The following is a 25,919-nucleotide window of genomic DNA, read 5'->3' as shown; positions in this document are numbered from 1 at the left end:
TGATCCGACGCGACACGACTGTCGGATGCAGACGCAGCGTGCTTACCTTATTTGCGTCGCAGCGCGACAAAATCGCTCATGGAGTCCTACCCTTATTTTGCTTCACCAGCTGCCTAGCTTGTCATTGTGTGTTTACCCATTGCAGTCCAATAAACATATTATTGCACAATTCAGCAGCATGACACTGGAGTATGTCAATATTTCTAAAACTAAATTGAAATCAAAACTTTTTGTAAATAGGGATTGTGATGTTTCAAATACTTAATTGGGCTTACTGGACAAAAGTGGTTGTTGCAATGTTGGTGGTTTTTGCTTTGCGTCTATAAAGATATGACTGTGCACAGGGGAATATAGAGTGTGGGTGCGTATGAGGTGGTGAATTATGTGAATAATAGAGGAACATAAGAACCTGTAGCAGAGATAATTTTGGTCACATGCACCTTGTTTCTATTACCCCCCCCCCCAAACACTACTTTTACATACAGTAGAACCCTCATTTTACATTTTTCAGGGGACCAGAAAAAATTGGTGTAAAATCCAGGAAAATGTAAGGGAAATGTATTATGCATAATATACAGAAGGGGCCACAAATAAACAATGTCAAATGAGGGAAAACTTAAAATGGGGGTTCTACTGTAGTTGGAATGGCAATATTGCCAGTAAAGAAGCAATAGGTGCACCAATGTGTGGTCCGACCATTTGATGCCGCTGTGTTCATTTCGGATGCAGTGTGTGGCACGTATCATTTTATGACACACAAATGATGCCACCCCCATGTGTTCATTTTTTTGTTGTAATGTAATTTTTAAGTTTTACAAGAAAGTAGGAAAACAAACAGAAAAGAAAACCATATAAATATCCATTAGCAAAAGTCATGGCTATAGGGAGAATAAAAATAGGTGGAGGCTGAGGGTGGACAGGATAGACTCTAGAGGATGTGTTCAGTTTAAATGCTCCACAGGGGAGCTCAGCATGACAAGCATTCTGTGACTATACACAGACACAGGTAAGTGCCGAATGCAGGTGGAATGCTAAAACGTCAGCATTTTTTTCGAAGTCCTGTCACAGTCTCATCTCAAAAGACTATGGCAGGTCTCTTGAAGGACTGCTCTAAGGATCTGGACATTGAACTAATTATTTGGGACAGCTGAAGAAGACTGAAAATAAGGACTGAGAAACTGCAGCACACTGAATAGGTGATTCAATTTTGTGTCATGCTTTTTTGTCTACTTTGGTGTGAGACAATAAAATCACCATAAAACCAATTAGGACCGCTCCAAACTCACCACCTCTTGGCTGCTCCCCTGTGTTCCCGGGTGCTCAGTCCGCAGCATCCCCACTGCCAACATATGATACACGAACAGGAGGACGGCACTCCGGTAAAAAAGCAAGGTGCTGAAAAATACATGGGGTAATGTACACAAAATTGGATCACCTATTCAGTGTGGGCGACTATAGAAAACGCATCGCCGTGTGTGCATTAGCGCAGGTGACTATGGGGAAAAACGCTGAGGCAGTTCGGGGAGATAGTTGCTCAGAAGACGAGGCGATTAGTCGCCAGGCGACAAAATCTCCCCGAATCTCCTTGTGTGGCCATACCTCAAAGGGTCATCTTCCTACCCGTAGTCCAAGTTTGCTCCACTCTGTCATTCTCCCCCTCTGTCTCTTTCTCCCTCCCCTATGTCACCCAACCCTTTTTTGGATAACTGATTCCATACCTGTATTACATTGCCTTATATCTCACTAATTCTTAAAAGGAGATGTGTTGTGCGAAAAACAAGAAAGTGCCAACATTTTATACGCTTTTCAATGAATGTGCCTAAAATTTCTCCAAAAACCTTACTAGTCCCGCCCATCTGTTCCACTTCCTGATAGGGAACTGTGCCAGTGATTGGCCATCCCCTTCCTACTGTGCATCCAGCAAGGGACCTTTAGGACACACCTACCCTTCAATTGAAATACCACCAGGGACCATAGCAGATCTATAGGGAGTTCCAATAAAGGGGACAATTTTAAAGATAATGTTAATTTATAGTCCAAAGTGAAGCCAGCACTGTATATTATTCTTTATTGTCTACAAGATTAGAGGGGTTTTCAGTTATCCTGTATGTCTCCTTTAATGCATAGGCAACATGTTCTACATGTGATATTTTAACTTTTGGAAACAAATCTATCTTTAATTCCTCTAATACTGAGTTCAATGGCACATGGGACACTTTGTTGTCCATGATTAACCTTTGCTACCAAAGGTGAAAAAAACGCTCCTTGTTTCCTTTCCACTGACTGAAATGCAAATGGAACTACAATAGCAAAGTGGTGGGCTACTTAAAAAACTGGTGTATGTTTTCCCACCAGCAATTTGTATTTTAGCTGTTGAGAAGGAAACAAGGGATATCTGTCGCACCTTGTTAGCCATGATTTATCACTAGAGACAAAATATCCATTGTGCCTACCCCATAGGTAATCCTATGTAAAGCAGAGGTCCTGAAAAATTCAGAATGCAATCCTGGCTAATTTTGTGGTTTTCTCAAAATTTCCAGTAATTGAGTCAAATTTGCAAATTACAGTACTTTTTCTCCCACCAGTTCATGAGAACAATATGATGAATGTATGAGAAGATTTGTCTCTAGGGACCGCAAAACATAAAAGCAAACTATTCTTTGGAATTATACTGGGTGAACTAATGTGTGATAAAAGCTTCAACAGTAGCTTCATACAAGTAGCGTTTTGGCAAAAACCAAAACAGAACAGTGTATAATACAATAAAATTACGAATAAAAGCAATAATTGCACAATGTGATTAGAGCTAACACTTTTCACACTGGGCAGTGACACATTTTAGAGATAATATAGAATAAGTCCATATATTTGTGTGTGCGTGTGTTGAATTGTGTATATTGTGTGTATATTGTATGTGTGTTGCATATGCAATAATAGGATGTATAGCATTTGCAAAATTTAGTGTGCATATCCATTCAGCCTGCAAGCCAATTAGTTGGATATCATACAACGGACTTTATTAGATTGAAATAGACTTTTGTTTGTTATATGATCATTTGGGGTTAATGTACATCTTCTGGGGACAGACCTTTTTAACACCTGGACAGTTATCCCCAGCCAGTAGCATGTGCAGTGGAAATCAGGTCCTGCATTGATGGGGTTCAAAGGGGGGCATGAGAGGGGCAAATATGGCCAGGAGAACTTTTAAAAATTCAGGATGGGGGTTTTGTTCTCCTTTAATTAGGGGGTACAGTTAAGGGGGTCTTGCATGTAGCAGGAGACATTTTATTATTTTTGACTAAAAATGTAATCTTTATATAAATAAAGAAAATTACACATTGTATTAATGCCTGTGAGTATGTGGATTAGGAAAACACTGCAGAAGCATTTCTAGTCTTATGTTCAACTGTCCTTTGCTTATATTGTTTCCAAAGATAACATGCATTCTAGAGATTCGAACGGCCAGTATTTCCAGCCTTCATATCCAATCAGTTGGGAGCCAGCAGGAAATGTTGCACAGCAGTTTAATGGGAAGCATACTTTCAGTATTGATCAGCTTGCCAAGGGAGGCCGCCTAGTTTTAACTGTAAATGTTATAACTATTGAACGAGTATCTTTCTGGCCTTTTTCCTTCTCTACAGTGAAGTCAAGTGATTCGAAGTAAAAAAAAGTTCGAATTTCGAAGGTTTTTTTGGGTACTTAGACCTTAGACTACGACTTCGAATCGAACGATTCAAACTAAAAATCGTTCGACTATTCGACCATTCGATAGTCGAAGTACTGTCTCTTTAAAAAAACTTCGACTACCTACTTTAAACCTACCGAGCATCAATGTTAGCCTATGGGTACCTTCCCCATAGGTTTTCTAAGCTTTTTTTGATCGATGGATTAGAATTCTTCGAATCGTTCGATTCTAAGGATTTAATCGTTCGATCGAAAGATTTTTCCTTTTATCGTTCGATCAAAGTATTTGCGGTAAATCCTTCGACTTCGATATTCAAAGTCGAAGGATTTTACTTCGATGGTCAAATATCAAGGGTTAATTAACCCTCGATATTCGAGCCTTAGTAAATGTGCCCCTATGTGTCCTGACCATTAAAACTGTAGCCAACATCACCCTTTTTTCATCTCAGATTTCTATTCCCACAGCTTAATGTATGCTTCTTTATTGCAACAGGGGGTAGGTACCAGTAATATTTGAATAAGGATGTTATATATTTCCATTCCTGCCAACTTGGATGAGTCTATGCTGCCCCCGCCCTGTATTCTATTAATCTTTGTATGTGCACTATAATACTGTGTTGTGTGTGTGTACCTATAAAAGTTTGTGGTTATTCCGTTTCTAATGTATATCCACATACAAGAAGGCATAGTTCTGATTGTACATTGCATACTTCCTTATCCATTTTGTTTGATCATGTAATTTTTCTCAATCTGTTTTGATTTTATCGACCCGTGTATGGCCAACTTTATACATTAACACTTGGGGCATTTATACCTAGACAGTAACTCATGGTGATTAATAACATTTGTGATTGATTTGTATGCAGCTGGCTGATATCAGAAACAGACAGCACTTCATGATGGAACTGCTTTCAGAAATGCTTTTGTCTCTCCATCTTAATGTAACTAAAGGAGTCACAGTGGGAATTGGATTTCTACTATTGAGTGTTGTTCTTATAGCTTCCAGGGAGCTGTTATGTGGTTACCTTCCCATTGTTGGGGAGAAAGGGAGAGTGTGACGTCACTCCAACTTGCTGTGCATCAGTAAAGGGAGTGACTGGTGTATCATAGTAAAAGTCACATTACTGGGGGCAGCTGGGAAACTGACAATATGTCTAGCCCCATGTCAGATTTCAAAATTAAGTATACAAAATTCTGTTTGCTCTTTTGAAAAACGGATTTCAGAGTAGAAGTCTGCTGAATCAGCACTATTAACTGAGGCATTTTGAAAGAAAACAACCATGTTTTCCCGTGGCAGTATCACTATAATAAGGGTGTAAACATGAGAATTCACGCCCAGTGCCAAAAAGTGTTTTGCTTCATAGTTGCTTGCAGTTATGTTATCTAGTAATGGAGCATCTGGTCTAGGTACAATGGTCATTCTGTGTCTCCAGTTCACTATTCACTCTCATACTGATACTCTATATCCAACTTACTCTTTCACTTGATATCCCTTGTGTATAATCAGTAAGTTTAATACAGAGACAGAGAAGCTTGTAACAACATGGCCACTGTTAAGGTTATTTGTTGGAGATATTTTGTCACAAGGACATGTAAATATTCCAGTCTGTATAGAATGTATTATTTTACGATCCATGTATCAGATCTCAGCATGTGACAAGCCCTAACCCAAGGTTCAGCCTGTTTCTGTGGACGCTGCATTGTCACAGGATTGTTTAAAATACAGACAATAGACTCTTTGTGATCAAGTCATAGATGGGGAAACATCTGTAAATTATGAGGAACAAGGAACACTCAGTATAATATTTTGTTTGTGTATCTATTTTGCACCAAGGGGAATAGAAGTAATGTAAGAACTCAGATAAAGCTATAGTGAAGGGCATTGTCTTTTTCATTTTAACTCATTACGTGAATACTTTAGTGAACAAAACAGGGATACTTGCTGTAGCCTTTCTGTTTATATTCTAAATGCATTATTTTACTATTTGATTCATGATCTGTTGGTTACTGAGCTCCTACTTTTGTATGAGAAGACACATTCACTGAATTTTTATTTTTTATTTAGTTGAAAGTTCAGCCCGCAGTTAGGGATGCCACCTGGCCGGTATTTTACCGGACTGGCCAGTAAATATGTTGCTTGATGTCAGTTATTTATAGGGAAAAACCATGAAAATATAGGAAGGCCGGTATTTTTTTCCAGAAAAGGTGGAAACCCTACCTGCAGTCCCATGTTCCTAATGAAAAGTCCAGAGTTTATTGTGATCTCCTGCACTGATGCCACAAAAAGATACAAAGTTTCTGAAACTTAATTAAAATAAGAGGCTTTTTGGCAGAGAGCACAGAACACTGAGCCACTGCTCTTCTATACATTTGTAACAATTTAAGATAAGCAAAGCAACAATTGTAACTATTTAAGATAAGGCTCACAGCTTACAGGGTTTACAGGATTAAAACACATAAAACATTGCCCTAAAACTCTTAAAATTGTGTTCAAACTTTCATAACCTGCCAAATTTTGTAAAATGGTAATTAGGGGTGTGGCCAGAAATGGGCATGGCCACAAACAGGCTTGGTCAAAAATGTTGCCGCGTTACGCGTGGCTGATGTATTTGTCCCTCTTTACATTTTTCAAATGTTGGGAGTTATGTAATGTCACAGGAGCTAAAGACACACTCTAAGTGAGAAAGATCATCTGTTATATAAAATCAACTGAGTTTCTTCTGAACACAGGTGTGGGACCCGTTATCCAGAATGCTTGGGACTTGAGGCTTTCTGTAATTTGGATCTAAATAAAGTAAGCCTACTAGAAAATCATGTAAACATTAAATAAACCCAATACGCTGGTTTTAAATATTGATTATTATAGCTTAGACCATGTACAAGGTACTGGGTTTTTTTTATAAAGAAAAATAAAATATTTTTTTAAAAATTTGGATTATTTGATTATGGGAGGCGCCCTTTCCGTAATTTGTAGCTTTCTGGATAACAGGTTTCCAGATAACGGATCTCATACCTGTACCTTTTGTGGCAGCCTTATGCTGGCAATCCAATTTATCATCGGCCTGCTGGCCAAATAGTATATGTAATGTATTGTTACATTGATGTTTCTGTGGTGAGTGCAGTAAGGATTTATTATATTTTAGTTTAGCTCAAGTACATGGTACTGTTTTATTATTACCGAGAAAAAGGAAACCATTTTTAAACATTTGAATTATCTCAATGAATGGAGTCTATGGGAGATGGCCCTCCCGTAATTCGGACCTTTCTGGATAATGGGTTTCTGTACTCCCATTAGCAGTACAATAAAAAAAAATTATACTCTGTAGAATAAGGCTAGACATTATGGGGCAAATTTACCAAACGGCGAAAAATTTGACTGCTTCGCAGGCAGCGCAGACAACGCTAATTCACTAACATTACATTACACAAGCTTCTTCAAAGAAAATAGAGTTGTTCTAATGCCCTACACATGTGCCCAGTGTATAGTTGATGTGCCATTAACACCATAGCATTTTTTGCGACTTAGAATTTTTTTTAGGAAGTCCTATCTACTCTATTGCACTTCGCTGAAGACAAGTCTGGCGCAAGAGGTAACGTTCAGTAAAATCCGCATCTTAGTGAATTTGCGAAGTTATGTCCCTTCGCCAGAGCGCAACTTCGCCTGGCGATTGAGTGCAAATGAGCGCCGTCAGTCTCTTTCGCTAGCGAAGTTACGCTTGCGCCCATTAATAAATCGGTGAAGTACCGAAATGACATCACATTTACTTAAAGGCGAAGTGACCAACGCTGGTGAAAATTTGCCATCGTTAGTCACTTCGCCCTTTAGTAAATTTGCCCCTATGTGTTGGTCTTCTGTACCAGCCTGAGGCCACCACAGTGTTTTAGCAGTGAAGATATGTGCCTTCAAACATGTCCCGGTAGCTCTCCATATTCATTACTGTTTTCCATTTTTAACCCTGTAGGGTTGTAAGCTTCTTGCTAATGATTTGGTGATTTCAGTAACCCCTTAGCGTAGCTTTTCAACAGCAGCCCATAGTGCGCTGAGTCTGAAGATAAAAGTTATGCTGTTGTAAACCTTCAGACTATGCATCATGTTACAGTAGTAATGTAGTTCTTGCCCACTAGAACTTGTAATCCTTCCTAATAAAGGGACCTGTATCAGCATGTGTATGGCTAACTATTGTTATTTTTTGTGTTCTTGGTTTTGTGTATTGAAAATTCCTAAATATCTTTTTTTTTTTTCCCCCCTTCAGTTACCAAGTAACAACAATGCAGTATACGAGACATACTTCCATCAGGTTTGTTCTATTATTTTTTTAAGAATGATTATTTATTTGAGCTGTGGCAAATATATTCCATAGTAAGCTTCTAATTGTTTAAATCCTATATACATGGTTCTTCAACAGAAGTCCAAGTAATTAGAGATGTCAGCCAAAAAGAAGAAAAATGCTATCTACTTTAGTCTAAAGCACAGATAGTGATTAATATGGGACCACATTTACTAGGGCTGAATAATTGTTTATCACTGTATCACTTATCTTCACCTTGTCATCCTTAGTTTACATTTATAGGATCTTGGTTAGTAGTATCCACATACAAAATAAAAAGTCAAGCTGCAGAAATAATTATGCAAATGATTAAAAACATAAAGACAGAGGAGACCATCTGAAAAATATCCATACTACATAAAAATCAGTTTTAAGGTGAACTGATGGAGCAGGATCCCGATAACAGCTGGTCAGGAGATTTAATAAATGCATTTTTAAGCTCATCTCTGTTTAACCTTCTATAGATAAATAGAAATGTAGAGCACAAATAAATTCTGTTAATTGACAAGTGTGTATTGTTCTCATGCTGTAATTTGCTGTCTTTCACAGTTGGAATCTGGAAGCTCTGCTAAAGTTTTATCTTCAGATGCTGCTTTTTTCTTGAAGAGGTCGGGCCTAGCTGACCTGGTGCTCGGGAAGGTATGTGTAGGCTCTGCTGAATATTGAATGGAGATGGAGTGTACAGTTTTTTCTGTTGAGTGTAGGGTTGCCACCTGGCCGGTAGTTTACTGGACTGGCCGGTAAAAATTATGGTTGATCCCATTGTTATTAATTAATTAATGTTACCTGTCCTGGTTCTCTTCTTACATCACCAATCGTTCCTTCAGTGTCTCCTACAATGGAGTATCATCTTCTTCCCTACCTCTTTCTGTTGGAGTTCCTCAAGGCTCTGTCCTGGGACCATTACTATTCTCCCTCTATACTTCCTCCCTTGGCAAATTAATAAATTCGTATGGTTTCCACTACCACCTCTATGCTGACGATACTCAAATCTATCTCTCATCTCCTGATCTCAACCCAGAACTCCTAACTCGCGTCTCCTCCTGCCTGTCCGCTATCTCTACCTGGATGTCGCAACGCTACCTTAAATTAAACCTCTCTAAAACTGAAATGGTTCTCTTTCCTCCAAGAAACACCAGTAGCATCCCCGAAGTATCCATCATAGTTAACAATTCCACTATCACCCCCTCTCCCCAGGCCCGGTGCCTTGGGGTTATCCTAGATTCTGCCCTGTCATTCACTCCTCATATCCAGTCACTTATTAAATCATGTCACTTCCACCTAAGGAACATATCCAAAATACGATCATTTATCACCCAAGACGCTGCCAAAATTCTTATTCACTCTCTCATCATATCGCGTCTAGACTACTGTAACTCTCTTTTAATTGGCCTCCCCCTCCAGAGACTGTCACCTCTCCAGTCCATAATGAACACTGCTGCGAGGCTCATACACCTCAGCAACCGCTCATCCTCTGCCTCGCCATTCTGTCAATCCCTGCACTGGCTTCCGTTACCTTTCAGAATCAAATTCAAATTAATGACACTGACTTTCAAAGCACTTCACAACTCTGCTCCACCCTAAATCTCTGAACTCATCTCTATATACTCACCCACTCGCTTACTTCGCTCCTCTACTGACCTGCTACTCAACTCTTCTCTCATTACCTCCTCACATGCTCGCATTCAAGACTTTGGAAGGGCTGCACCCCTCCTCTGGAACGCTCTCCCACGATCTGTCTGACTTTCTCCCAACCTTTCTGCTTTCAAAAAATCTCTGAAAACGCACTTCTTTCGAGAAGCCTACCCTCACTCTGCTTAACTACCAAACGCAACACCACATACAACACCACATTTCTCACCCACTTACTTCGATCTTGCCCACTCCCACACCTTGTGTCTTACTCCCTTCCCTTTAGACTGTATGCCTATGCATAGGGCCTTCCTCACCTCTTTGTACCTGTATTGATTGTGATGTTTGTTACTCCATATGTTCTATGTATGTAATTCATGTGATGTAGTTGTATAATCACAGTTACTTTACAGTGCTACGCAATATGTTGGCGCTATATAAATACATGTTAATAATAATAATAATAAAAATGATGGTTGATCCCATTGTTATTAATAGGAAAAAAAGCTAAATATGTAGGAAGGCCGGTATTTTTTTTCCAGAAAAGGTGGCAACCCTAGTTGAGTGGTGTATGCAGATTAGTGTGTTTATTATAAAATTCTTTATGTGTCATGTAATGAACTAATTGTCCAATTAGTGTGATATTGTTACTAGTAAACCTAGCGAGTGTTGGCTGGGATAAAAATTACTTATGGGCAGTAAACAAGTATAGGTATGGGATCTGTTATCCAGAAAGCATGGATTACAGAAAGGCCATCTCCCATAGACTCCATTTCATTTGATTCATAAAGATTTTTAAAAATTATTTCCTTTTTCTCTGTAATAATAAAACAGAACCTTGTACTTGATCCAAACGAAGATATAATTATCCTAATTAAACCAGCCTTTTGGGTTTGCCTTAATGTTTAAATAATTTTATAATAGACTTAAGGTATGAAAAGCTATATTATGGAAAGATCCATTATCCAGAAAGCCCCAGGTCCCGCGCATTCTGGATAACAGATTCCGTACTATATTTCAGGAGAAACTTACAATTTCTGTTTGTAGAGCTGCTGTTAATTGGTGCTGAATTATTTAAACCGGCCATATTTCACAGTCCATTACTAAAAGTGGCTTTTTGGAGAGACAGGTCACCAAATGCTTAACCTTGTGATTTGTTACAGATGTAGTAAAAAAAATGCACATGGCTCATTACCACTTAAAAATGGAAAAATTATAGAACCTTCACATGCCAGCTCATACCACTTAAAAATGGAAAAATTATAGAACCTTCACATGCCAGCTCATAAGTCGGGTTATGTTTGTTGAAAGCCTGTTTAGAAATATTTATAAAAAGGCAGTGTGTTCCCTTAAATTATCTTTACTTTATGTGTGGTGGTGTCTGTTGTGAAACGTGGCCTTAGCTTGTTAGGTATATACAAACTTTCAGCACTATAGATAAAGTGATAAATTCATACATCACTGTGTAAATAAGTAGTGCAGTACTTAGTCTTTTTTTCAACCCGATTTAACTGTGTAACAAACTATTTTTAAGTATATACATATAATGCATATCTTATTATCCAAATGGAAGGATATTCAAGGGAAGTTATGCTGTGAATTATAGTTTTTTTTTGTGGGGAGTGTTGAATTTGGTCGATCTGATTCTGACACATTTTTCCTGTTTCTGCAGATTTGGGATTTGGCAGATACAGATAGCAAAGGCTATTTAAATAAACAGGTAAATTACCTACCTTGTAAGTGCTATCCGGCTTAGTAAAAAACGGAAATGTTAAGTAGTTGTCATCACTGAGGAAGCGAAAATGATAGAGTAACCTACTTGAGAAGAGATTATCATGACAAATTTACTAAAATATGGTATTCTATGGACCGTTGACCATACTATATGTATCTGTCCTCCCGCACTCCCATGATTATATGCCATTCTTCCTGTTTTTAAAATGTCTCCTCTTCTGTAAGATGTGCCTCCATATAAGATGAATGTGTGTGCAGAGAGCATTTTCGCAAAGCATAGGTAGATAACAGATAAGTTCTGATGGAACCCATTGTATGCTACAGAGCTTATCTGTTATCTGCTATCCAGCTTGAATGGCTGCCCCATGACTACACAGCAGCTTGTTTATATAAGCTATAGTAGTGTTTCTAAAGCAGGGGTCCCCAACCTTTTTTTTACCCATGAGCCACATTCAAATGTATAAAGAGTTGGGGAGCGACACAAGAATGAAAAATGTCCCTGGTGGTGCCAATTTAGGGCTGTGATTGGCTATTTAATAGCCCCCATGTGGACCAGCAGCCTACAGTAGGCTCTGTTTGGCAGTACATCTGGTTTTTATGCAACAAAAACTTGCCTCCAAGCCTGGAATTCCAAAACAAGCACCTGCTTTGAGGCCACAGGGAGCAACATTCAAGAGGTGGGTGAGCAACATGTTGCTCACGAGCTACTGGTTGGGGATTACTGTTCTAAAGCAAACACACCATTTTTACCATTGCATTGCATCATTACATTACCTTGTCATTCATTTAAAAAACCTTCATTTTTTGGAGTTACTTTTCCTTTAAAGCCTCCCATCTGCCAGCCAGGCCCTTCACTCAGATCTGCACCTGATACATCCCTAGCAACTGTGTTGGCTCTGTACGTAAATTGCTCACTAATATGGCCTATACTGTCATGCAATATTAACCTCCAACACATTATGCTGTAGGAGAGAGGAAACCCTGTGTCCTTGTTCATTATGGAGTATGGCATAATATCCTTCCTTGAATCCTGTTTTGAGTTTCTAAATACAGTAAATGTGTTTTGTATTAATAATCATTGATTTGATATAAATATTTTTGTTAATGAACCCATTTTGCCAATTATTTTGAATGTTGAGATTTTGCAATGGTAGTAATCTGTTTTTTCTTCTATTTCTTCTTGTCTCCCACATTTGTATATCCCAGGAGTTTTTTGTAGCTCTGCAGCTGGTGGCATGTGCACAGAATGGAATGGAAGTCTCCCTTAATAGTCTTAAAGCTGTGGTTCCCCCTCCCAGATTTGTAGGTGTATATTTTACATTTAAGTATATGTTAATGTATGTATGCAAGTTATACACTAAATGGCAGTGTGTTGGGAGTTTCCTTAAATGAGAAGGATCTAGGGGTTTTTGTAGATAACATGTTGTCTAATTCTGGGCAGTGTCATTCTGTTGCTACTAAAGCAAATAAAGTTCTGTCTTGCATAAAAAAGGGCATTAACTCAAGGGATGAAAACATAATTATGCCTCTTTATAGGTCCCTGGTGAGGCCTCATCTGGAGTATGCAGTGCAGTTTTGGACTACAGTCCTTAAGAGGGATATAAATGAGCTGGAGAGAGTGCAGAGACGTGCAACTAAATTGGTTAGAGGGATGGAAGACTTAAATTATGAGGGTAGGGGTTGGGGTTGTTTTCTCTGGAAAAAAGGCGCTTGCAAGGGGATATGATTACTCTTTACAAATATATTAGAGGACATTATAGACATATAGCAGGGAACCTTTTTACCCATAAAGAGGATCACCGTACCAGAGGCCACCCCTTCAGACTAGAAGAAAAGAACTTTCATTTGAAGCAACGTAGGGGGTTCTTCACAGTCAGGACAGTGAGGTTGTGAAATGCACTGCCGGGTGATGTTGTGATGGCTGATTCAGTTAATGCCTTAATATATAATATTGAAGGCTATTGTGATACTAAACTCTATAGTTAGTATGGGTATATAGAATTTATGTGAAAGTAGGGAGGGGTGTGTGTATTGGTGCTGGGTTTTCATTTGGAGGGGTTGGACTTTGTCTTTTTGCAACCCAATTTAACTATGTAATCTAATAATAATTTCCATGTTTTAATATTCCCCAAAATTATATTACATAGTAGCATTTGTAAGTACCAATGCACAGCACGGATTTGTACTTACAGGTTGTAAAAGTGCATTGCTTGTTTTTAATAGGATCATTTTAGTCCACAGTATATATCATCATTTAAAAATTATTCTGATGTTCCCTGTGTATATATACACCTCCAGCCTAAAATCAGAAATTCAGAACATTTTTCTACCTAATAATTTTGTGTAATCCTTTCATTTATGGTATATACACACTGTTCATATATACTCTTAATAATGTCATTGAATCCAGCTCCCATTTCTTTTAGCATGATGCTGGAAGCCCACCCTTGGTTGGAACTGCATTAACTACAGACCTACCATGGGCTGTCAAGGTAAGTTTAATTCTGTGGTAGAGCATGTCCTGAACATCTGAGTACTGGGCTGTTTTCTGAGCAAAGATTTTTAGTCAAGCAGTATTCAGTTATATGAAATTAAATCAAATGTGAAAATCTGGCTGTGCAAAGATTTGGGCACCCTTGTAATTTTGCTAATTTGAATGCTTATAACTGCTCAATACTGATTACTGGCAACACCAAATTGGTTGGATTAGCTCGTTAAGCCTTGAACTTGATAGGCAGGTGTTTCCAATCATGAGAAAAGGTATTTAAGCTGGCCAAGTTGTGCTTCTGTTTAACTCTCCTCTGAGTGACAGCATGGGATCCTCAAAGCAACTCTCAAAGGATCTGAAAACAAATTAAGTTTCATGGTTTAGGGGAATGCTACAAAAAGCTATATCAAAGGTTTAAACTGTCAGTTTCAACTGTAAGGCATGTAGTCAGGAAATGGAAGACCGTAGGCACAGTTGCTTTAAATGCCAGGTCTGGCAGGCCAAGAAAAATACAGGAGCGGCATATGTGGAGGATTGTGAGAATCGTTATAAACAACCCAAAGATCACCTCCAAAGACCTGCAAAAACATCTTGCTGCAGATGGTGTATCTGTACATCGTTCTACAATTTAGCGCAATTTGCACAAAGAACATCTGTATGGCAGGGTGATGAGAAAGAAGCCCTTTATGCATTAACGCCACAAACAGAGTCGCTTGTTGTATGCAAAAGCTCATTTAGACAAGCCTCAGTCATTTTGGAACAAAGTGCTTTGGACTGATGAGACAAAAATGTAGTTATTTGGTCATAACAAAAGGCGCTTTGCATGGCGGAAGAAGAACACTGCATTCCAAGAAAAACACCTGCTACCTACTGTCAAATTTGGTGGAGTTTCCATCATTCTGTGGGGCTGTGTGGCTAGTTCAGGGACTGGGGCCCTTGTTAAAGTCGAGGGTCAGATGAATTCAACCCAATATCAACAAATTCTTCAGGATAATGTTCAAGGATCAGTCACAAAGTTGAAGTTACGCAGGGGTTGGATATTCCAATAAGACAATGACCCTAAACACACTTCAAAATCTACAAAGGCATTTATGCAGAGGGAGAAGTACAATATTCTGGAATGGCTGTCACAGTCACCTGACTTGAATATAATTGAAAATCTATGGGATGATTTGAAGTAGGCTGTCCATGCTCAGCAGCCATCAAATTTAGATGAACTGGAGAGATTTTGTATGGATGAATGGTCAAAAATACAGCCATGTGTTTGACTATGTTTATTAACTATTTTTATTTTATTTTTTATTTGTGTATGACAGCCAGACGAAAAGGCCAAATACAATGTCATATTTGACAGTTTAAACCCAGTGAATGGATTCCTGTCCGGTGATAAAGTTAAACCCGTGTTGCTTAATTCAAAGCTTTCTGTGGATATTCTAGGAAGAGTAAGTACTGTTTCTGACACTTCACTTCCCTCTATTTTCCATCTAGATTCTTCTGCAGCCATGAAATTTTCTTTTTTATTTTCAGGTTTGGGAGTTAAGTGATATCGACCACGATGGTTTATTAGACAGAGATGAGTTTGCTGTTGTAAGTACATCATCTGAGTATTACTGTGTGCTAAACATTTTTTAATGGTTTATCATTCTGCTGCACTCCACTCCATGTTCCCAGGCCTAAGCAGTTTTCACGGAAATAAAATATGAACTGGCACAGCCCAGGAATCAATTGTCAAGTTACAAATTTAACCTCCCATTTTCCACATGCTTTGGGAGGGGTGGCCTGGAAGATAACTGCTATTAAATTAATCATTGTAGGCTTTTGTGTTTGTTTATTCAGGACTTTACAATAGAATGTAATTAACAAAAACAGACAGACATCATGTTTAAGGCATTAGCACATTTTGTCTGCCGTTACTGTCCGATGGAGTCTAACAGCACCAAAAGCCACTGTGTATATGTTACTACTGGCATTCGTGAATGAACAGTGCTGTGTTGTCAAAAATGCCTTGTACTATAGCTCCTAATTATGCTGTATATTCTAAGCAAAATAATTCTTTAATGAAAAAAGTCTCTACTTTGGGGTCCAAGGCTTCCTCAGCCAGCTGCTTCTGTACTGCTTTTTACAGACAGTTTTAATCAGTGTAAAGCTTTGTGGAATGCCAATAATGCATTTTTGTGCACTTTTAAATGGTGCATGTTCATTTCAGGTTTCAGGGGCACTTTTAAACATTTAACTTGTTCTGTAATAAGAGTTACATTTATTTTTTTCTTGGCCACTATAAACCTGATATTATTGCAAATTCTTCTTTGCGGATTAATATTCAGATAGCTAAATATTATGTGGTTTACCTTTTAATGTTTTAGGCAATGTTTCTTGTATACTCTGCTCTTGAGAGAGAGCCAGTTCCTATGTCATTACCTCCTACTCTGGTACCACCATCTAAGAGGAAAATGCCCATTTCTTCTGCATCTTTACCAGTCATTCCTACTTTACCTATGCCACCTTCAAAAGAGCCACGGCAATCGCTGCCACCAGTTGGAATTATGCCTACAAAGGTACCAGTGTCTCAGGTAGGGATTTTTGTTTTAAAACCTACTGCACTAAATATATCAATGTGTGAAATATATGGTCAGATCGTTCACTTTAAATAATAAGCAATTCATTACTTGGAAAGAATGTGGTTCTTGAGCTCCAGTCCTGTGTTTTCTCAATAGATGAAAAGTTTTAAATATATTTTTGTAGAAGAATTAATGAAATAATGCTTGTGGCTTTGCCAAAATGACTCTCCTTAGCTTCTGCAATTATAAAATCTCAGCTTTCCCAGTTTACGGTTTGGGAGTGCTGCTTAATGATATCACTGAACTTTAAACGGAGTGTGGTACTAGGTTATATTTATATGAAACCCATGCCTAACTTGTCAACACTCAACCGTGTGTGTGTGTGTGTGTGTGTGTGTGTGTATATATATATATATATAAGTCCCCTGCTATTGTGAAATATAAGGCTACTATAAGTTACTGAGGAGTTTGAGTACCATATAAAAGTATGGGATCCGTTATCTAGAAACCCATTATCCAGAAAGCTCGAATTATGGAATCATCTCCATTTATCTCCATTTATCCCAATAATCCAAATTTTTGCCTTTTTCTTTGTAACAATGAAACAGTACCTTGTACTTGATCCAAACTAAGATATAATTAATCCTTATTGGAAGCAAAACCAGACTATTGGGTTTATATAATTTTACATGATTTTCTAGTAGACTTAAGGTATGAAGATCCAAATTACAGAAAGATCCATTTTCTGGAAAACCACAGTTCCCAAGCATTCTGGATAACAGGTCTCATACCTGTACAAAGTTTCAGTGAGTCATGTGTCAGAAATGACATCACTAAGCTGTTATAACTGATGATATCACTAAGCACGATTTATGAGCATATACTTTACAGGAAAAGTTAATATATTAAAGAGGTGGTTCACCTTTAAAGGAACAGTTCAGTGTGAAAATACAAACTGGGTAAATAGATAAAAAGTGTTTCTAATATAGTTGGTTAGGCAAAAATGTAATGTATAAGGGCTGGAGTGACTGGATGTGTAACATACAAGCCAGAACACTACTTCCTGCTTTTCAGCTCTATAACTCTGAGCTAGTCAGCGACTTGAAGGGGGGCCACATGGTACATTTCTGTTCAGTGAGTTTGCAATTGATCCTCAGCATTCAGCTCAGATTCAAAAGCAACAGATATGACCCATGTGCCCCTCCCTCAAGTTAACGGTTACAATGTTATAGAATGACTCATTCTAAGCAACTTTTCAATTGTTCTTCATTATTTTTTATAGTTTTTGAATTATTTGCCTACTTCTTCTGACTCTTTCCAACTTTCAAATGGGGGGTCACTGACCCCATCTAAAAACAAATGCTCTGTAAGGCTACAAATGTATTGTTATTGCTACTTTTTTTATCTTTCTATTCAGGCCTCTCCTATTCATATTCCTGTCTCTTATTCAAATCGGTGCATGGTTGCTAGGGTAATTAGGACCCTAGCAACCAGATGGCTGAAATTGCAAACTGTAGAGTTGCTGAAAAAAGGGCTAATAACTCAAAAACCCCAAATAAAAAATGAAAACCAATAGCAAATTGTCTCAGAATATCACTTTCTATATCAGGTGAACAGCCCCTTCAAGGAAATCTTTTTGAAGGTATTGTTTACCTTTAATGTTGTTGATTCTGGTGTTTATATAATAATAGTTGCTTTTTAATGCCTGCTGTATCACAAAAAGACTATTAACTAGTGCTTTTAGAATGATCTATACAGTGCCTGCTATATTCAACATTTGTCTTGTTTATATATTTTTTTTTCTAAATTTTAGTGGGTCGTCTCCCATGCAGAAAAAACAAAATGCGATGAGCTCTTTAACAAGCTAGATAAGGATATGGATGACCTGCTGTCTGGACTGGAAGTTCGGGAGATTTTTCTGAAGACTGGATTGCCTTCAGTATTGCTTGCTCATATATGGTTTGTTTGTGCTAATTGATGATTGTACATAACTGATTGCTGAGGAGAGTTCAAAGATACTGTGGATAACATTCTGACATTATATAAGAGAAAAGGGAAAATTAGGACTAGTTGTGGTAGAGAATCTGCATGCTTGTAAGAAAATGGAATTTATACCACACTAACTACTAACTTTGGTGCAGGACGGGAGACTACAAAGATTGAGCAATTGATCAAGTCAGTAAAGCAACAGTTAAAGTCTAAAGTCTAATTTTGAAAATCAGAAAATATGCTTGCAAAGTTGAATGAGCATACATGCCGCATTACTAAACTTTTTATTAAAATTTTCCATTGCATTAACAAATGTGTAGGAATCAAAACAATTTAAATAAAAAGTTAGTGACTTTTAGTGTTTGTGTTTTGCATGTAAAGAGACATGCATCTTTAACCCTTTGCCTGCCAAGCACGTACACCGTACGTTCTGGCAGGCAAGGGCTTTAACTGCCAAGCACGTACATTGTACGTGCTTGCAGTTTTACATGCTGTACTCTGCATCAGCGGCTTTAGCCGCCTCTGCAGAGGTTTAGCAGCATTGACAGCCCCCTGGGCAACGAGGCTGGGGGGCTGTCATGTCGGTCCTGCGACTGGATTGTCGCAGGGCCGACCTAAAAGAGGCAGACACAGCAAATCGCGTGTCTGCCTTGCTGCTCTGCTTCCTCCTGCTCACCTCGTGTTCCAGCGACGCCCACACACTTCCTGCTTGCTGTAACTCTGCAGATCTCTCTTCTCCAGCTCTTAGATCAGCCAAAAACGGTAAGTGCCCTTTATTTTACACACTTGCATACACCTACCTACCTTATACACACATACACACATATTTTAGTAGTAAAAAAAAAAAAAAAAAAAACGTTTTTTTTAATTTTTCATTTTCCACTTATATGCACTTATATGCATTTATATACACTTATATGGACTTATATACACACTTATACACACTTATACACTGTCACACAATTCTTGGAAGTGTACACACATGTATACACATTTTATTTTTTTTACTTTTTCATTTCACCAATTTGTGTTTTTTTTACCCATAAAAACTGTTTATTTCAGCAGCGTGACTATTGGATAATCGATTTCGGCCACTAATTATGCTGTCGGTGCAGTTATTTTGTTATTTCATTGATTTGCACAATTTTTGTGGTTTTATTGCAATTTTATCCCTGGATTATTGTTCCTTATGTATCTTTAGTATAGTTTTGCTGTTTGGTGCTTTGGTATATTATTTTACTTAGATTGATCCGTCAGAATATATGCTTTCCAAAAATATATGGTTTTCTGGGGTCTTTTTACAGTTTGGGGGTCTTACGGCACATAACGCACAGTTGGGGTTCTCTTTTCAGCAGCTTAGTTGGCCAGTGTGAAAATTCATATGCACATTTTTCATTTGCGGCCGTACACACCATATACTTTGGTAAATCTATACATATTGGGCATCAAACTATTCAGTAGACCTCTGATGTCCATATTTGGGGTGATTTTTCTTTGTACGTAAAACATTGTGTGAGATAAATGTGGCATACTTCAACATTTTTAGGCGATTTTCAGAAATGTAAAAATCTCTATGTTTATAAAAGTTTTGCAGTTTGGTACTTTGCTGTAGAAAGATGTCTTTATCTTGGTTGTTTTCGTCAGAATGTGTACTTTCCAAAAACATATGGTTTTGGGGGGTCTTTGCTGTTAGGAGGGTCTTGAGGCACATAATATGAAGTCAATGGTCTATGTTTACAGAAGGCGAATCGGCAGCAGAGAAAACTCATATTCACTATTTACATTTGGGGTCCGCACATGCCAGCTGCCTTGGTATATCAATGCATATTGGGCATAAAACTGTTCAGTAGACCCTTGGCATCAGTATTTATGGTGTTTTACAATTGTATGTAAGAAGTTGGGTGAGATAAATGCGGCCAATTGCAATATTTTTAGGCGATTTTCAGAAATGTAAAAACCGTTGCTTTTATCGCCAAATTTAGGAAAGGCTTGCGACTTGGTACTTTGGAGTACAAAGACATGCATACCCAATTTGGATTCGCGGGAATGTGTAATTTCCAAAAATATATGGTTTTCTGGGGCGAACATACTTTTTTCTACCTTTGCCCCCCCCCAAAACTATGTAAATGTGTTGATTTTGCAGTACCTGAAATGACAGACCATATGGGGGTCTTCCTTTTGGGGCCCTATATGCCACGTGCTTGGGTACACCTATACATATTGGGCATCAAACTGTTCAGAGGACCCTAGGCTTTCATATTTGGGGTGATATCTCTTGATACCTAAAAGTATGTGGCTTATACGATGCTGCAGGGTAGAAATTTTGAGGTGATTTTTGGAAATGTCGCCAAAATCATCAAATTTAGGAATGGTTTGCGGCTTGGTACTTTGGAGTACAAAGACATCCATACCCAATTTAGATTCGTCGGAATGTGTACTTTCCGAAAATATATGGTTTTCTGGGTTGAAATTACTTTTTTCTGCCTTTGCCCCCCCCAAAACGATGTAAATGTGTTGATTTTGCAGTATCTGAATTGACAGACCATATGGGGGTCTTCCTTTTGGGGCCCCTATATGCCACGTGCTTGGGTACACCTATACATATTGGGCATCAAACTGTTCAGAGGACCCTAGGCTTTCATATTTGGGGTGATTTATCTTGATACCTAAAAGTATGTGGGAAATATGATGCTGCAGGTTGGAAATTTTGAGGTGATTTTTGGAAATGTCACCAAAATCCCCAAATTTAGGAATGATTTGCGGCATTGTACTTTGGAGTACAAAGACATGCATACCCAATTTAGATTCGTGGGAATGTGTACTTTCCGAAAATATATGGTTTTCTTGGGTGAACTTACTTTTTTCTACTTTTGCCCCCCCCCAAAACAAGGTAAATGTGTTGATTTTGCAGTACCTGAAATGACAGACCATATGGGGGGGGGTCTTCATTTTAGGGCCCCTATATGTCACGTGTTTGGGTACACCTATACATGTTTGGCATAAAACTGTTCAGAGGACCCTAGGCTTTCATATTTGGGGTGATTTGTCTTGATACCTAAAAGTATGTGGGTAATACGATGCTGCAGGGTGGAAATTTTGAGGTGATTTTTGAAATGTCACCAAAATCACCACATTTAGGAATGGTTTGTGGCTTGGTACTTTGGAGTAGAAAGACATGCATACCCAAATTGGATTCAGGGGAATGTGTACTTTACGAAAATATATGGTTTTCTGGGGTGAACTTACTTTTTTCTACCTTTGTCCCCCCCCCCAAACAATGTAAATGTGTTGATTTTGCAGTATCTGAAATGACAGACCAAATGGGGGTCTTCCTTTTGGGGCCCCTGTCTGCCACGTGCTTGGGTACACCTATACATATTGGGCATCAAACTGTTCAGAGGACCCTAGGCTTTCATATTTGGGGTGATATCTCTTGATACCTAAAAGTATGTGGGTAATACGATGCTGCAGGGTAGAAATTTTGAGGTGATTTTTGGAAGTATCACCAAAATCTCCAAATTTAGGAATGATTTGTGGCTTGGTACTTTGGAGTACAAACACATGCATACCCAATTTAGATTCATGGGAATGTGTACTTTCCGAAAATATATGGTTATCTGGGGTGAACCCACTTTTTCCTACTTTTGACCCCCCCAAAACGATGTAAATGTGTTGATTTTGCAGTACCTGAAATGACAGACCATATGGGGGCCTTCCTTTTGGGGCCCCTGTATGCCACGTGCTTGGGTACACCTATACATATTGGGCATCAAACTGTTCAGAGGACCCTAGGCTTTCATATTTGGGGTGATATCTCTTGATACCTAAAAGTATGTGGGTAATACGATGCTGCAGGGTAGAAATTTTGAGGTGATTTTTGGAAATATCACCAAAATCACCAAATTTAGGAATGGTTTGCAGCTTTGTACTTTGGCGTAGAAAGACATGCATACCCAATTTAGATTCGTGGGAATGTGTACTTTCCAAAAATATATGGTTTTCTGGGGTGAACTTGCTTTTTTCTACTTTTGACCCCCCCAAAACGATGTAAATGTGTTGATTTTGCAGTACCTGAAATGACAGACCATATGGGGGCCTTCCTTTTGGGGCCCCTGTATGCCACGTGCTTGGGTACACCTATACATATTGGGCATCAAACTGTTCAGAGGACCCTAGGCTTTCATATTTGGGGTGATATCTCTTGATACCTAAAAGTATGTGGGTAATACGATGCTGCAGGGTAGAAATTTTGAGGTGATTTTTGGAAGTATCACCAAAATCACCAAATTTAGGAATGATTTGTGGCTTGGTACTTTGGAGTACAAACACATGCATACCCAATTTAGATTCATGGGAATGTGTACTTTCCGAAAATATATGGTTATCTGGGGTGAACCCACTTTTTCCTACTTTTGACCCCCCCAAAACGATGTAAATGTGTTGATTTTGCAGTACCTGAAATGACAGACCATATGGGGGCCTTCCTTTTGGGGCCCCTGTATGCCACGTGCTTGGGTACACCTATACATATTGGGCATCAAACTGTTCAGAGGACCCTAGGCTTTCATATTTGGGGTGATATCTCTTGATACCTAAAAGTATGTGGGTAATACGATGCTGCAGGGTAGAAATTTTGAGGTGATTTTTGGAAATATCACCAAAATCACCAAATTTAGGAATGGTTTGCAGCTTTGTACTTTGGCATAAAAAGACATGCATACCCAATTTAGATTCGTGGGAATGTGTACTTTCCAAAAATATATGGTTTGCTGGGGTGAACTTGCTTTTTTCTACTTTTGACCCACCCAAAACGATGTAAATGTGTTGCTTTTGCTGTACCTGAAATGACAGACCATATGGGGGTCTTCCTTTTGGGGCCCCTGTATGCCACATGCTTGGGTACACCTATACATATTGGGCATCAAACTGTTCAGAGGACCCTAGGCTTTCATATTTGGGGTGATTTTGCTTGATACCTAAAAGTATGTGGGTAATACGATGCTGCAGGGTAGAAATTTTGAGGTGATTTTTGGAAGTATCACCAAAATCACCAAATTTAGGAATGATTTGCGGCTTGGTACTTTGGAGTACAAACACATGCATACCCAATTTAGATTCATGGGAATGTGTACTTTCCGAAAATATATGGTTTTCTGGGGTGAACCCACTTTTTTCTACTTTTGACCCCCCCAAAACGATGTAAATGTGTTGATTTTGCAGTACCTGAAATGACAGACCATATGGGGGTCTTCCTTTTGGGGCCCCTGTCTGCCACGTGCTTGGGTACACCTATACATATTGGGCATCAAACTGTTCAGAGGACCCTAGGCTTTCATATTTGGGGTGATTTCTCTTGATACCTAAAAGTATGTGGGTAATACGATGCTGCAGGGTAGAAATTTTGAGGTGATTTTTGGAAATGTCGCCAAAATCACCAAATTTAGGAATCGTTTGCGGCTTGGTACTTTGTAGTACAAAGACATGCATACCCAATTTAGATTCGTGGGAATGTGTACTTTCCGAAAATATATGGTTTTCTGGGATGAACTTATTTTTTTACTTTTACCCCACCCCAAAACGATGCAAATGTGCTGATTTTGCAGTATCTGGAATTACAGAACTGATAGCTCAAATGAGGTGTCTACAGTTTAGGGCCCCTATATGTCACGTGCTTGGGTACACCTATACATATTGGGCATCAAACTGTTCAGTGGATCCCAGGCTTTCATATTTGGGGTGTTTTACATTGATACCTAATGATGTGTGGGAGATACGATTCTGTAGATTGGAAGCTTTGAGGTCATTTTTCAAAAAATTCACCAATTTCTATAAAACATTATAACTTTAGGAAACAATTGCAACTTGGGAGTTTGGAGTACAACGATATGTTTACCCATTTTTGATTCACCAGAATCTGTTCTTTCTAATAATGGGTAGTTTTCTAGGGTAAACCTACTGTTAGTGGAATGTTTGGCCTTGAAATCAGAAGTATGCCGTTTGGGGAGCGGTGCTTTGGACATTTGCTAGTGTACTGCTTTTAGATTTTGATCTATACAAGTGAGAAATCTCCATAAAACTATATATATTTGGTATTGCCGCGTTCAGGAGACACAGACCTTTCCAAATCAGCTGTTTTCTCATACATAAAGTAAATAATGTTTCTGATATATGTGATTGTTCTTTGTGAAACATGATTTTTTTCATTTTATTGGACACTTAGAAGCCTATATTTTTTTACAGAAGTAGAATTACACCAAAATTCTTGCATATTTTGAAAGTTCAGGTTGTCCTGATAAAAACAATATATTGTTTTCCTGGGTAAACTAAAAGACCGCCCCAGGAAGGGGCCTAAAAGTGAAAGAGTGCAAAATATCTAAAACCTGCTTGGCAGTAGATGTTCGCATCTAGGACAAAACGGCTGGCAGGGAAAGGGTTAAAGTAAGGTATTAATAGATCAATAAATATGTCTGTGTAAATATGTAGTGACTTTTTTTAACTGGCTTCATATACAGACAACCGTAAACTACAAGTATCCTGTACATTTATTCCCTTATTCTGCTAAAATGGATCTATTTTTCATATATGCAGGACTCTTTGTGACACAAAAGATTGTGGAAAACTATCCAAAGAACAATTTGCTTTGGCTTTTCATTTGATCAATCAGAAGATTGTTAAGGGTGTTGACCCTCCTCATGTTCTCTCTCCTGAAATGATACCTCCATCGGAAAGGAATGCTGCACCTAAGGTAAGGGTGTGTAGAGAGGTTACAGTTACTCATTATCTGAGCAATAATATGCAGTTCATATCTCTGGGTTGCAGGGGATATGAATGCATGCATTACTTGGGACAGACATGCCTACTACATGTACAATGTTTCTCTTTCCCATTTTAAATAGCTTAGAACCACCAGCTCACTATCATTCATGCAAATATTTATCATGTGGTTCATTTTCACATGCAGATGATTATAAAAGAACTTCTAATGCTCATGGGGGATTCCTTTTATATGTTCAGTGGTTTTTGCAGAAGAAACACAAACTTAAAAGAGAAGAAAATTATTAGCACTGGTGGGGTGCACATGTTAGGCACCCTCAATGATTTTAATAGCATTACTGATACCCTAGGCCAGTGCTTATGTTATCTGAAAACTGTACCAGTCTTCGTACTTCTGTGGTAGAGCCATATTGCAATCTTTTGCCTGGGGCCAGTGCATATGCAATAAAAAGGCAATTTATTGCTTCTAACTTCAGTTTTTACTCTACTGCGCATGTGCAACTGGACTGAAACAGTAAAATAAGATCCAGAGAGATCAGAGTTATTTTCTCTTTGCTTCTCCTTTAATATGTGTTTGATCTCCACTTCCTGCTCTGACCTGTCACAGCAAGACAATTGTATATTGGCTTATTGCTACTGCAACATAGTGCATTTAGGGGTAGGACATTTGTGACATTTAAGGGCTTTAAAACACGGGCAGATTCGGGGAGATTTAGTCGCCTGGCGACAATC

The 25,919-nt window shown here is 38.5% G+C and overlaps 1 protein-coding gene across 4 annotated transcripts in view; it reads left to right on the top strand.

The window, feature by feature from the left end:
• Positions 1 to 25,919, top strand: part of eps15.S (epidermal growth factor receptor pathway substrate 15 S homeolog) — a 64,387-nt gene that overhangs the window by 742 nt on the left and 37,726 nt on the right. For all 4 annotated transcript variants that reach the window (XM_018260887.2, XM_018260885.2, XM_018260886.2 and 1 more), the window contains exons 2-11: positions 7,938 to 7,982; positions 8,562 to 8,651; positions 11,317 to 11,364; positions 12,585 to 12,680; positions 13,805 to 13,870; positions 15,183 to 15,308; positions 15,394 to 15,453; positions 16,230 to 16,436; positions 18,238 to 18,383; positions 25,002 to 25,158. In XM_018260887.2, the coding sequence (XP_018116376.1) occupies positions 7,938 to 7,982; positions 8,562 to 8,651; positions 11,317 to 11,364; positions 12,585 to 12,680; positions 13,805 to 13,870; positions 15,183 to 15,308; positions 15,394 to 15,453; positions 16,230 to 16,436; positions 18,238 to 18,383; positions 25,002 to 25,158 (1,041 nt within the window). The remainder of the gene's footprint in view (positions 1 to 7,937; positions 7,983 to 8,561; positions 8,652 to 11,316; positions 11,365 to 12,584; positions 12,681 to 13,804; positions 13,871 to 15,182; positions 15,309 to 15,393; positions 15,454 to 16,229; positions 16,437 to 18,237; positions 18,384 to 25,001; positions 25,159 to 25,919) is intronic.

This window comes from Xenopus laevis, chromosome 4S (genome assembly GCF_017654675.1).
Source record: "Xenopus laevis strain J_2021 chromosome 4S, Xenopus_laevis_v10.1, whole genome shotgun sequence".
Classification (NCBI taxonomy): Eukaryota; Metazoa; Chordata; class Amphibia; order Anura; family Pipidae; genus Xenopus; species Xenopus laevis.
The sequence above is the reverse complement of the archived record's forward strand: the minus strand, read 5'-3'. Positions and strand labels throughout refer to the sequence as shown.